This window comes from Sceloporus occidentalis, unplaced genomic scaffold (assembly GCF_023333645.1).
Source record: "Sceloporus occidentalis isolate IW3139 unplaced genomic scaffold, rSceOcc1.0.p SCAF_2, whole genome shotgun sequence".
Lineage (NCBI taxonomy): Eukaryota > Metazoa > Chordata > Lepidosauria > Squamata > Phrynosomatidae > Sceloporus > Sceloporus occidentalis.
Window position 1 is genome coordinate 18012417 of NW_028316982.1, and position 14057 is coordinate 18026473.

The 14057-nt window shown below is 41.4% G+C and overlaps 1 protein-coding gene across 4 annotated transcripts in view; it reads left to right on the top strand.

The window, feature by feature from the left end:
* Positions 1-14057, top strand: part of SPATA16 (spermatogenesis associated 16) — a 253112-nt gene that overhangs the window by 124880 nt on the left and 114175 nt on the right. For all 4 annotated transcript variants that reach the window (XM_089507589.1, XM_089507596.1, XM_089507602.1 and 1 more), the window contains exon 5: positions 10604-10688. In XM_089507589.1, coding sequence (XP_089363715.1) covers positions 10604-10688 — 85 coding nt within the window. The remainder of the gene's footprint in view (positions 1-10603; positions 10689-14057) is intronic.

Below are 14057 nucleotides of genomic sequence, written 5' to 3' on the forward strand. Positions count from 1 at the left end.
AAGGGGCTCATGAGATAAATTCCTTAGTCATGAAGTCTGATGAGTTGGAAGAGATCACAAGAGCCATCCAGTCCAATCCCCTGCCATGCAGGAACTCACAGTCAAAGCACCCCAACAGATGACCATCCAGCCTCTGGTTAAAGATCTCCAAAGGAGGACACTCCACCACTCTCCGAGGGAGTGTGTTCCACTGTCAGACAGCTCTTACTATCAGGAAGTTCCTCCTAATGTTGAAGTGGAATCTCTTTTCCTGTAGCTTCCATCCATTATTCTCGATTCTATTCTCTGTAGCTGCAGAAAATGAGCTTCTTCCATCATCAGTATGATACCCCTTCAAATACTTAAACAGGGCTATCATATTACTTCTTAACCGTCTCTTCTCCAGGCTAAAAATACTCAGATCCCTAAGTCTCTCCTCATAATACATGGTTTCCAGACCATTCACTATTTTGGTTGCCCTCCTCTGGACACACTCCAGCTTGCCAGCATCCTTTTATAATTGTGGTGCCCAAAACTGGACAAAATATTCCAGGTGAGGCCTGACCAAAGCAGAACAGTGTGGCACTATTACTTCCACTACCTTTCCACCTAGTCTACCTTACAATAAGGCAGTTGTGGGGACAAAATGGTAGATGCGAAACCATGTCAGCCACCATGATTTCCTAATCTCACCCCCTCCAGATGTATGAGACTAATATTCACACCATCCCATCAGCCATATTGCCTGCAAATGGGGGAAATGGTAGTGCAACACACCTGAAGGGTGCCTGGCTAGGAATATCTTTCTTAGAGGAAAAGCAGGATATCCATATAATTACAGCCAAATGTTTACTACTAATGATAGAGTTTAGGTAGGGTGAAAGGGGCACTGTTCCTGGTCATTTTCTAGAACTGGAGTGGTTTTACACCACTCATGACAGTATCCAGATAACAGACAGATGCTCTGCCCAGGCAAGCAAATGTGGTGACAGCAAAACTTTCAGTGCTTCAAGGGTAACACTTCTCTGGAAGATTGTTTGCATTTCTAATTAAAAGCTACAGGTTGCATTTCAGCAGGCTGAAGATCTTTTGTTAAAGCTCAGGGTGCTTTTACAAGTAGAATCCATACAATTCAAAGTGAAACAGACTTATAGACAGCTATGAATAAGGTTGCAATCATGCCCTGTACACTTCAGTGTGAGATACTATTAGTGGTGTGCATTAATTTGTTTTGGAGAGTGTCTGTATTTTATGCAAATTTTGGAAACATTATTTGTTTGGATTACAGTTTCCAGCAACCCCCAGCCAGTGTAGTCAATCACTTTTCCAAGCTCTGGTTGCATGGTCAATCATTTAACCTATGTGTTTTGGTTCCCAAACTTTTGGACTTCAGCTCCCAGAATTCCTTACTATTGGCCAAGCTCGCTGGAGCTTCTGGGAGCTGAAGTCCAAAACCTTGGAGGCAAAAGTTTGGAAACTACTGTGTTAGATCTTTGAATATAAATAAGAGAATAGCAGGATATAACATACATTATGGGATAATTCTCCTTAGGGATGTGGTATCAGGATCAGCTCTTGCATTTCAAAATTTATCATTGCAGCACTAATTTATCTCCCTATACCAAAATTATATACCAATTCTTCACTCCAATCCCCCCCCAATCCCACTCTCTCAGACTTGCATAGGGATTTAATTAGCATTTATAGTAGGAATTAGGAAGATTCTGTGTTAACAGCCTTCACTGGGCTGAACCACCTCAGAATATATACTGGAATATCCATGCCAGAACACGCTTTTCATCTATTCACATATTTAATATGTCCACAAAAGGTATCTGTCACCTCCAAAAAATCACACAAGATGATGTATTGAAACTTCCTTAGGGTTTTCCCAGCCACACGGCCAAACCAATGAATATTGGCTGGGGAAACCCTAAGGAAATTTCAGTACATTATATCAGCTTGAGCCATATCAGTACCATAGCTCTCCAGCCGTTGTGTTTAGGAACAATTATTCTGTGTGTGCCTTATCTCACATCTTGATCATGATCATTCTAGTGACCTGTGTGAAGTAGAAGGCTTTCACAGCTGACATCCATACTTTTTGTGGGGTTTTTGGGCTATGTGGCTGTTTTCTGGAAGAGTTTATTCCTGAAGTTTTGCCTGCATTTGGGGTTGGCATCTTCAGAGAATTCTCTGAAGATTCATCAATCAAACTTCCAAGAAAATAGGAACTCCTTTCACTCTAAAGGTGCTATTCCATAAATGTATGCAAAGGGAGCTAAAGAGGACACAGTGCAGGTTCTGGTGTTGTGCCCTACAGTTATCAATATATACCTGTTGTATCTTAGAGTTTTACTCCACCCAGTGGACAAATTCAGCAAATAAAATCCATGTCTGAAATTCAGGGTTTTTCTACTGCAGTTAAGCTCCAATTGTGTTCCCTTTACTGTGCACAGTTGCCCTTTTTGCAAAAAAAATTGTTTCCACATCTTGTCTCACAAGGCTTTCTACACTTGATCTTAGCCAAAAGGCCGAGAAGTGATTGTCTCACGAGACTTTCTGAAGCAAAGCCTTTCCTCAGCTGTTGTCTGTGCCTGGCTGTTGAGTATGTTCTTAGAATTCATGTGGCCTTGGCATCAGATGCTTGGAAGCCATCCTTCTCGCTGGGTGCCATGAAATAATCTGAAGACACACGAGGCAAAAATTAAGCTGAAACTAAGCAGTTTTGGATCTGGACACTCCCTGCACAGGCTCCAGGAACTGCCTCAAGGCCCATGAAAGAGGTGGGGATGGAATAAATAGATTTTTGTCAATCGACTTTATTATGGGAATGGAATAAATAGACACATATCTTTGGGTTTCACTTGTTACTAGTTGGTCTGTTCATATTGATGTTGTTGCTACATGCTGTCAAAGTAAACTTTGACTTCAGGTGACCTCATGAATGAGACACCTCTATGATCCAAAACACACAGCAGAAATAATCGAGTTTTGGACTGCTTTAATTGCCCTGGCTCACTGCTAGGTAATCCTGGGAAATGTAGTTTATTGTGGCACCAGATCTCTCTGACAGAGAAGACTAAATGCCTCACAAAACTATAGTTCCCAGAATTCTCTAGCATTGAGTCAGGGCAGTTAAAATGTCTCAAACTGGATTATTTCTGCAGACCTGTGTCACCCTATCATCAACAGTTCTGCTCAGATCTTTTAGACTCAGAGCTGTGGCTTCATTTTTTGAATCAACCAATCTTTAATGCTGCCTTACCTCTTTTCCTACTGCCTTCCTTTTTACTAAGCAGTATCATCATTTGCTGTGAGATATGCCCAGTACGAAAACCTCTGTTTTGTCGCATTGTCTCCTAGTGAGAGTTCAGACTTAATTTGCTCTCATACCCATTGATTTGTGTTTTTAGTGGACTTTGCTATCCATAGAACTGTTCTCTAGCATCACATATCAAATGAATTTAATCCCTCTGAGGCAACTTTCTTCACTGTCCAGTTTTCATAACCATACATAGAAATCAGAAATAATGTGGCACAGATGATTTCAACTTTGGTATCTGATATACTTTTTGTTTATCTCAGATTGGCCTTTTTAGTCATCAATGCGTTTGTAGAAAGTGCGAGATGAGTCCTTCCTGAATCTTCGTTGACAAAGAAAAGCCAGGGAGATATAATGTCAATAATATTAATGACAAAAGGCTAAATCCAATGCTACATGAATGGACTTTCAATCCTGGATATTCTTCCTCCTTTAAGCTTTCAATGGGCACCCCCCCACACACACACACACACCTGGTGGAGATAATTCCAATTTTCTGGTTTACATTTGGAGGAACCTCAGGAACTTGGGGGGGGGGGCAGTTTCAGAAGGGTACCACTGCATTGAAATCATTTTTAGCAGTAATTTGGGAGCTTTGAGGGAACACAAAAACTGGCCAGAGGGCCTCACACAACCTATGGGCCACAATTTCTCCATCCATGATCTAAGGCCTAGCTGTATGTTCTCAGGCACCTCCATCATGGTACCTCTCCCACCTTTAAGATGAATTCTTACTCTTTCTTTTCCTGAATAAATAATAATCTGTTTAGCAGATGAACTTTGAATGGAAGTTCTATATAGTAAGGCCATATTCCTTGACAAGTAAGAACCTGAAGAGTTTCTTGCATAGTATCAGGCAAGTCAATCAGGCATAGTATCAGACAAGTTCGGGCACTACTTAAATGGTTCCTCTTGACTCCAATAATTTTCCCCCTATATCAGTGTTACTCAAAGTGGTGGTCCACAAAAGAGTGGCAATTCATGAGCCACCAATTCCAATCCCTTCAGGGTTTCCAGGAAAGGGGGGGGACAACTGTAGGCATAAATATGGTACTAGTGCATGGCACATAGGGAAAAATATATATATAGCTTGGGAACCATTGCTCTGTGTGTCTTGTCCAGACCTAACAAATGAACCAATTCTGTATGCCCATCTTTCAGAATCAAATAACGAACCGTTGCATGTTACAAGATGTACCGGGCTGTACTGTTGAGCTCCTGGAGCCTTCTGGGAGCAGCAATTTTCCTTTTTCTTGAAAAGTTTGGAGGAGCATCTCAAAGGGTCTAGAAAGGGCCATGTTGCCTCAGAAATGGTCCTGGGTATACATACAACCCACAGTCCATATGACTTCCCATCCCTGGCCTCATGACATCAGGTAGGACCAGCCCATGGCATTTTATTGCATGAAGCAAAGAACAAAATGGCAAACACCAAAAGATATCCCAGTTTCAAATGCAAATGCTAACCAGACTGATCTCTTATTTCAGCACTGATTGCAGGACAGTATTGTCTACTGTACCTGAGGGCAGAAAGCTAGCTCAAGGATTGTCTATGTTGTGCCCCTAGCCCTGTCTTCAGATGTCTTTCCAGTGTCTCCTGTATCACCCTGCACTTCCTACCTAATGCAACATCCTCAATCTGCCTAATGGTATGGCTGACCCTGATGTCATGGCACAAGTTAAGTGCAGTAGCCATAACAGAAGAGATGGAGGGAATCTGACTCTGGTCTGCATTTTCAGAGACAGACCCATTAGTCTTATAATGTGCAGCTCCACTCAGAATCATAGGTGTGGGCTGGCTTTATTGCATGAAGGCCCGGAGAGAAATGTTACATTTGCTAATCATTCTAATGGATGGAAGGATTCAACTTATGCTGGCAAAACTGCAGATAGACGAAGCAAACCACTAGCTTATGCATGCACACATACACACATGTGCACATACACACACACAACTAGTTTCACTTGGACAACAATGGAGCTGCTTGGCACAGAGAGTAGCATAACATTTATTCCACAAAGAATGGAAAGAGAGAGATGACATTTGCAGAATTTAATCTCTTAAAACTACAGTTGCTTTGGAAGCATCAGATGCTGTGTAATGAATAAACAGGGATTTATATAACCAGCATTCTTTTCAAATAAAATCAAATAAAAGTTGCACCCTCCAACTCCCTTCTGTTATTATACATTCTGATTTATAACATCTGTATGGCATGGACAAGATCTAAGGGGTAAACATGGACAGCAGTTCTCGACGTTGTAAAGAAAAATTTATAGATTAAGTCCAGAAGCTCAGGCTAGGAAAACCATCCTTTCAAATCCCATGTCCACCATTTCCCCCATGACCTTAGGAAGTTAACTGGGCAAGATCCCAGAACAGAGAGGAGCAGAACATTGCCAGAATGTTGGGATTTAATTTAGTAGAACAGGGAAGGGGAACTCATCACCTCCCAAATGCAGCCTCCATTGTCCCCAAAACTGAGTTTGGGGGGTAGTTTTCAGCCACTCAGTCTACAGTCTGTATGTGTTCTCCATCTGGTTTTGCCTCCACTCCCAAGGAATACGCTCCCAAATCTGGTGGCAAGTCATGCTGCTAAAGGTCAATTGCCAACCAGGAAAGCTCCTGCTTCCAGCTTGTTTTAATTGCTTTTTCCATGGTGATGTCAGATGTCAGCGGTATGATGTGCTCCTGAATTTCAGCATCATGGCATCAGTGTGTGCAGCCCACAGGGAGATGCAAAATTAGGCCCTGAAGTCAATGATGTTATGCACAACTGATTTAGTCCTGGACACAAGTATTTGCTTCCTGAGACTTGCTGAGGGCAAATTCCAGATTCATTGGTCAAGAAGCCTAGATTAATAAATCCCAAGAGCACTTCCATTTTCACACTGTATGGATCAGCTGAGAACAGCAAAGTCAATATGAGCGAATTCTCAATTTATTGACACTTGGCCCATGCACGATGGTACCATACAGAGACCGCTGTACATTAAATGTGCTCTCTTTAGGGGTTATCATGGTTTCATCAAGATTTTGCGCTTATTTGCCAGTGGCTTGCAAAAGATCTGCAAAGCATCCTCAGTGTTATATCTAACATGCACACACACCAAAGTATTTTGCTCCACCAGTGAATTCAAGAGACAGATGCAACTGCATATTGTTATAGATTTATCTTATTTCTAGCCTTACATGGAATATTGCTGCAGCATTCTTTCCCCACTACACCCAGATAACTCTGAACCATTTGTGATTTAAATCCTCAGTTTCCTTTATTTTCATTTGGCCATATCTCCTTAAGACCATAATGCAGCTTAGGAAAACATGTTCGAAAATGGCATTACTACTAGCCTGGGATTAGGGTTTTATAACACATGTAACTAGGGAGAGAATTCTAAATTCAATTTACAGTAATGTCAAGGAGCAATAAATATATCGGCGGTGATGTGGCGGGGGGAGATGGGAGGCTACAAAGCTGATAGGAAAGCATAAACAAATAAACTTTTTGTGCTAGTAATTGGCACACAAGATTATTATATGTTTAATTGACTAAAGTGACAATTTGGAATTACATCTAGTTTCATTTAATTGGATTTGGAATCTCCAGAGGAAAGGAAACTGAGATCGGTATTGGAGGAGCAGCCATAAAAAGCAAAGCAGTTTTCTGGAGTCTGTTGAAGCCGGCATTAATATCCATAGCACAATAGTTTTTAATATCCTCCCAACCTAATAAGAGAAATGTGGCAGTTGTTAACACACACTCAGGGTACTAAAGCATACTGAATTAGCTGGAGTGTGTGCCGTCTCCTCCTCCCTACCCTTCACCATCCCATAACAAGAGGCATAATTTAATCAAAGGTGAACTGTGTTTGACTTCACCACAGACTGCAATATTCTTCTCTGACACTGGCATCACACTATATCAAACCTTGCACCACTGTCCTGGAAGACATTTTGACGGTATATAATGTGTGGGAGTCCGTAAATACTTTAAAGCAAGCCGGAATAAAACATTTTTGAGTGAGCATTAAATATTTCCACACAGTAAAAACAGAAAATCCTATCAACTGTTAGGGTCATTTCCCCTCTCCCCATATACTTTTGTTGCCTCATAAAATAGCTCCTTGGAGCCTCCCAACAGATAGACCATGACTGATAATTGTGAATCTATAAATATAATGTAAAACTAGTAAAAATAGATGCATTTATAAATAACCCTTAGTCCAGCAGCTATTCTATGATAGAGAATTAGGGCATCTGCATCTATGCTAGAGAATTGACACCACTTTAGCTGCCATGGCTCCGTGCTATGAAATTTTGGAATTTGGAGTTTTGTGAGATACTTGGCTTTCTCTGTCAGAGTTCTGGTACCACAAACAAACTACAAATTCCACAGTTTCATAGAATGGAGCCATGACAGTTAAAGTGATGTCAAATTGCATTTATTTTGCAGTGTGGCAGCAGCCATAGTTCATGGTAATAATAAATTTCAATTTCACATCAACAAGTCACCTTACACAGGTGACCTGATCAGTTATGCAACCCTTTGAAAATTTAGGGCAAGAGTCATGATTTGCATGTTTCTGGACTCTATTACATTCTACCCCATTCCCAAAACTGTGTAAATATGCTTTATACCTGAGCCCTTAATACCACTCAGCACTGCATCCAAAGTAGTGGGTTTATATCCATGAAAAGTCATGCAAAAATAAAAACCAGTTAGTCTTAAAGGTGCTACCCTATCTCCTTTGTTTTTTTGTCTCCCTCTTCCTTCCTTCCTTCCTTCCTTCCTTCCTTCCTTCCTTCCTTCCTATTATGCATCAGTTATAGAAAAACCTTTTAGTTGGTAAAGTGATAATTTTACCATGTTCTAGGAGTGTGGCCAAATCCCCTTGATATCATCTGGCCCACAGCACATTGTGGGAAGGGTGAAAAATCTGCCTCCCCACCATCACCATCACCACTCAAAGTGGTTCCCCAACCTGTACTATGACTTAATTGACAACTTCTTTTTGCCAAAGCAATTCTAGGTGAGATAACATGTAATACCGTTGTCTCCAATTCTAATTAAAACCCTGGGCTGTACAACACAGAGGGGTGCAATCAGCTGAAAAGGGGAAGCCTAATGGTGCAAGCCCAAAAGGTGATGAACCTAGCACATATATCTGCTCGGTTCCAGATCCCAGTCCCTCCACTAAGCTCAGTCTTGTCAAGCAAGAGTCTATTGAACCAAAGCGCCCTGAACAACATCTTCTGAGCCAGACTCTTGACCACTGACCAGCACCCTTATGCTTCCAGGTGACAGTTGTAAGTGTCCAAACCTCCCCTGATATATCTATCAATCTAGATATGCAATTTTAAGACAGTGGCATGAGCAGATACTATTTGTGAAGGCATCCATAGTACCAGAGTAGGTAGTAAGATGATACATAGCTGTGGCCATATAGAAAGACATGGGATGGTGAAGCTTACTAGAAAGAGCATTGCCACACACATACTTCACTCTGCATTTCAGATGGACACAGAAAGCCAATGGTTGAGTTCTGCCAGATCAAACAAAAACCCCTTCCTGTCATCTATTACTGGGGACTCCATATCTTGTCTAGGTGTTGTAAAGGCTATGAAGCATCATCAATCACAATCAATTTCTCCATCTCCCAAATACCAAAACAAACCCCACCTTTTGGAAACTTTTTCCAGATTCCATTGTAAGTCAATCATACTTTTAGTTTCCCATGGAACTCTCCTGGGTTAAGGGTATAAATATTACCCCTGAAATAAAACCTTTTTGCTGCAGTTGTGGCAGTTTGTTTTCCCCTGCACGCATGACTGTTGTCCTCAAGCTTTTGTCTGAGTCCTTTGTTCCCATCCTCTCCCAAACCCTGCATGCTCAAGCCTCACTGGTTGAATCTTCATGTTTCCTGGCTTTCCATGGACCTTTGTCTTCAAGACAGATGTCTATTGCCTCAACCAACCATTTTCACTGTCCTCTTTAAGTTTTCTGTTATTTTCTGTTACTCAGCTCTGTATGATAGCATTTGAATAGATTATTTTAGGAGCTTATCCCATTAAAAAATAAACTGGCTTACCTCTTTCAGCTTGAATTCAGGATCCGGGATGCTCCCAGATGTTATCAGACCTGAATCACCACCTATCTAGCAGGGATGCCATTGCCCTGGCTGAGTGAGGTTTCAACTTGGGATGCATCCAGGCAGCGACATCCCAGCTAGATAGGTGGCAATTTAGGTATGATAACATCCGAGGGCATCCTGGAGCCTGAATTCAAGTCGGAAGAGATAAGATGGCTTATTTGTCTTGCCTCTATTGATACTGATATCAAGATTGATTAATACCATTGCCCCCATCTCCCCTCCTCTAGAGGAAGACTCATTTCTAGCGCTATCTGTCCAAAATTTTAGTGCATTCATATTGGACAGTTTTTGATTTTTTGATGTTTAATCTTTTTTTAGGGATTGATCACTGTTTTTATGATTGGGGGAGGGTTGGGGGTTTGGGGGTTTTAAATTATAATTTTTAATTGTTTGATGTTTTAATTATACTGTTGGAATCTGCTTTGATTCCTTTGTGAAAAAGCAGAATACAAATAAATTATTATTATTATTATTATTATTATTATTATTATTTGTTAGTGGGATAAGCTCATCAGTGTATATGCTACTCTTATTTTTCTTAATAAACATGTATGCATGCCTGGGGTCTCCATAGTGAGTACTGCTATACTTTGTTACCCTAAATGTGTGTGACTAGTAGAGCCTCCACTAGTAGCTGCTTAATTAATTTGGGGAAATAGTCCACTGAATTAATTTGAGGAAATACTCAATTTAGCTATGTGAGGAGGGTAGCATAATATGATAGAATCCAGCACCAACTATACCACTACACATAATAGAGACCACCAGGCACTCCACTCCATTATTCCAGCTTCATTTCCTTCCACACTTCACTTTTCCTTCTGGACTGGTAGCTGTTGGGAGGGGGAATACACATCAGTGGGCCAGATTACAGGGGACTGCAGTTGTTGGCCCAGCAACTATCCAGGAAAAACTAATTTTCTGGATAAAACTCCCAGATTTCCACCACCAGCATTGCTGCTACTGTGTTACTGGGGGATTCTGGGAGTTGTAGTCCTTAACCTTAAGGCTCTGGCCCACAGTTATGTTGATGCAGTGTTAGAATGCATTCATATTTATGTCTTGAGCCTGGCATTCTTGCACTTTCCCCAGCCTCCTTTTCTCTCCTTCAGTTATTTCACTTGTTTATTCTGTTTTTGTCACCAGGAGCACGATGGTTGCTGACTACATGTACTGGTTGTCTGGAGGAAGGGAACAGCATACCAGCAAGCTCATCAAACTGTATTGGCAGGTAAAAATTGATGGGCCAGCTCAGAAGGAGGAGCCCATGTTGCTGTTAGAACCCAAATGAAGGATTGGTGCTTAAAAGACTGCAAGCTAAAGTAGCTCTGGGGCTTATCAATCAGGAAGCCATTATAGAGCAGTAACGTATTTATAATGAGGTAGTTTTTTTTTTTCTCCAAGACTAATTTTAAGGGTAAAATTCAAGGTTGTTAACCCTTGGCTCATACTTCAATTTTACAGACAGACATAAAATTTCATATTTGATAGTGTATCATCCCAAGTGCTACACATATATCTATATCTCCACATATAGTTAGATATCCATCTTGGTCTTGAGGCCTCCCTGAAAAAATTATACACAATATTTTGATAAGCTTTCCTGCTCTTTGCAAACAAAGAGAATTCAGCATAGAAACACGTCTCTTCTCACACCAGAAGAATGTTTTGTGCAGTGTCATCACAACATTTTTTTTCCCTATAAAATCTCAGACAAATATGCAGATCAGAACTTTGCTGGTTGACAGATTTCACAGTTCCCTGCATGATGGGAGACAGTCCTCATGAGTCTAAATGCATTCAAATGCATACTTAAATATCTGAAGAGAGAAAATACACATTTTTAAAAAATAATTGAGACTTTCTTTTAAAAAAGCAGATTAATGCAGAAACGTAATGGACCTATTGGTTTAAAAGGTGTGGAACAGTCTTGGAATGGGCACATTTCTCTGTCTCAGAGCCTGGAAAACTTATTTTCTGGACTGCATCCTCCAGAATCCCCTAGCCAGTATAGAGCAAGGCATGGCTGTCTGGAATACTCTGGAAGTTCATAAATTATGGTGGTGGTAGTGATGCTGATGCTGACTTGTTGCTCTGGTCTATCCCTAGTGCAAAATAATCTCATATTACTCATTGCTTTTGGATTATGCCACAGAATGCAGAGAAATGTGGAGAAAAACTCCAGGAGGAGAACTCCAGGATCACTAATCTGTTTTAATTTGGGAAGAAAATATTACTCACTTCTAATAAATCTCTCTTAATGGAGGTAGATGTGGAAAATCCAGTTAAAAAACAGTTTTTCCTATCATATGAGAGGTCAGCTATTAAAAGCAAGGAAGGAGGGGAAGGATTTTGTTTGACGTAGTTTTTTGTGGGTTTTTCAGGCTATGTGGCCATGTTCTAGAAGATTTTCTTCCTGATGTTTTGCCAGCATCTGTGGCTGGCATCTTCAGAGAATGTTTGCCTGGGGAGGACTTGGCTATATATACTGTGTGACCTGGAAAGGTAGGAGTGATTTGCATGTATATTGTTTGTTGCTAATGGCAGGCCTCAGGGTGTGAGGGTCTGCAAATGAGGATTAATGTCTGCTTGATAGTGCTCATTGTCTGCTGAGAGAGTTCTCATTTGCATTTGTTGAGTCTTTATCTTGCTATCTTTCAGGACTCGTAACTAGGGTTGCCATAAGTCAGGACCTCCAAACTGGGACAAATGTAGGACAATATTTTCAAATGTAGGACACTTTTTATACAAAATGGAGGACATGCGAAAAAAATTGATGATTTTTTAAAAATGTTAATATAAATGCATGTTTCTTAGGCATGATCAAAATGGAGGACATTTTGGCATTATTCCTAGACAGATGGCAGAAATGTACTTCCCTTTCTGGCCAACCCCCCCTCCCCCATTCCAAAACACACACGAAGCACATTTGGGCATTTGCAAACTGACTCACACAGCTAGCTCTTTGCATGCTAATAATAATAATAATAATAATAATATTGATAATCATGGAAGGTCCCTTTGCAAACTGACTCACACAGCTAGGTCTTTGCATAATAATAACAACAACAACAATAATAGGTCCCTTTGCAAACTGACTCCAGGCCCGTAGCTAGGCCTTTAGGGGCCCTGGGGCAGAAAGTACATTTGGGACCCCTATGTTTTTTAATGTCTTGAGTACTGCACACCGCGGGCACCATCTTGGCACACCACTGTTTACATGGGTTGTGTGTCGATGACATGACTCGTGCGGCTCCTTTGGGGTAGGGTTGCCATAATTCTCTACCACCAAACCGGGGGAAATGTAGGGAAAATATAATTATAATTATTATTATTATCCCACCTCTCTTATGGATCAAGGCGGGTTCCATAAAATAATCCATAACAGTTACATCAAACGAAAATCATAAAATCACAATGCCCAATCCAAAATTTGTAGGACAATATTTAGACCAAAGTGTAGGTCAAATGCTGGACAAAATTTACCCAAAAAGTGGGGCATTCAATAAAAATGGAGGCCATAACCAACTAAAAGCTAAAAATATTAACATTTTTTTAAAAAAAACATTAATATTAATCCTTATGTTATAGAGATCTTGTTGCACCTGTGAGACTAAATGCATCTGAGGAAGTAGGCTTTAGGAAAGCTCATGCTGCCAACTTCTTTTAGATAATAATAATACAATTCAAAGACAGAGATTTTGCATCACCTGTGAGACTAAATGCATCTGAGGAAGCAGGCTTTGGGAAAGCTCATACTGCCAACTTCTTTCTTTCAAATAATAATAAAACTGAATTCAAAGACATGGAGATTTTGGATCACCTCTGAGGTTAAATGCATCTCAGGAAGTGCAGCAGGAGGCATTGGTGGAGGAGGCCCAGGGTGCAATCCCTTGCTTGGGCATTAAAAAACCCCACTGGGCTAGTCACACTCTCTCAGTCTTAAGGGAAGGTGAAGGCAACCCCCCTCTGAAAACCTTTGAGATAGTCACACACTCTCAGCCTCAGAAGAAGGCAAAGGTAAACCCTCTCTGAACAAACCTCCCAAGAAAACCCCTTGAAGGCGCATGCACACACACACACACACACACACTCGCACACACCCAAGTCACACTGTCTCAGCCTCAGAGGCATGGCAACGGCAAAGCTTGCCACTAAAACCACCTGATGATGAAATGACAACACAGGAGGTGCCCAACACTTGGGAAGAGCCTCCCCAGGGGTCTTGTTGGAGGGAGCCATCTTGGGGCAAAGTGGGGGGTAGAAGAGCAGGGCCCCAACAGACGGAAGGGCTCTGGGCCTCCTCTAGTCAGGGCCTGAAGGCAGTGGCACCCACCCAAGGCAAGCCCCAGAAAGCCCTCCACACTACAGCGCACACACACACACACCCGGAAGGAGAGGGAGGAGGAAGAGGAGGAAGAAGAGAAGCGGGAAAAGAAGGAGAAAGGGGGAAAGGAGGAGAAAGGAGATGGAGAACATCAGGAGGAGGAAGGCGAAAGAGAAAGGAGGAGGAAAAGAAGAAAAAAGGAGAAGAAGGAGAGGAGGACCAAGAAAACCCCAGGATAGGGTTGCCTTGGTCCAAAACGACTTGAAGGCAAAC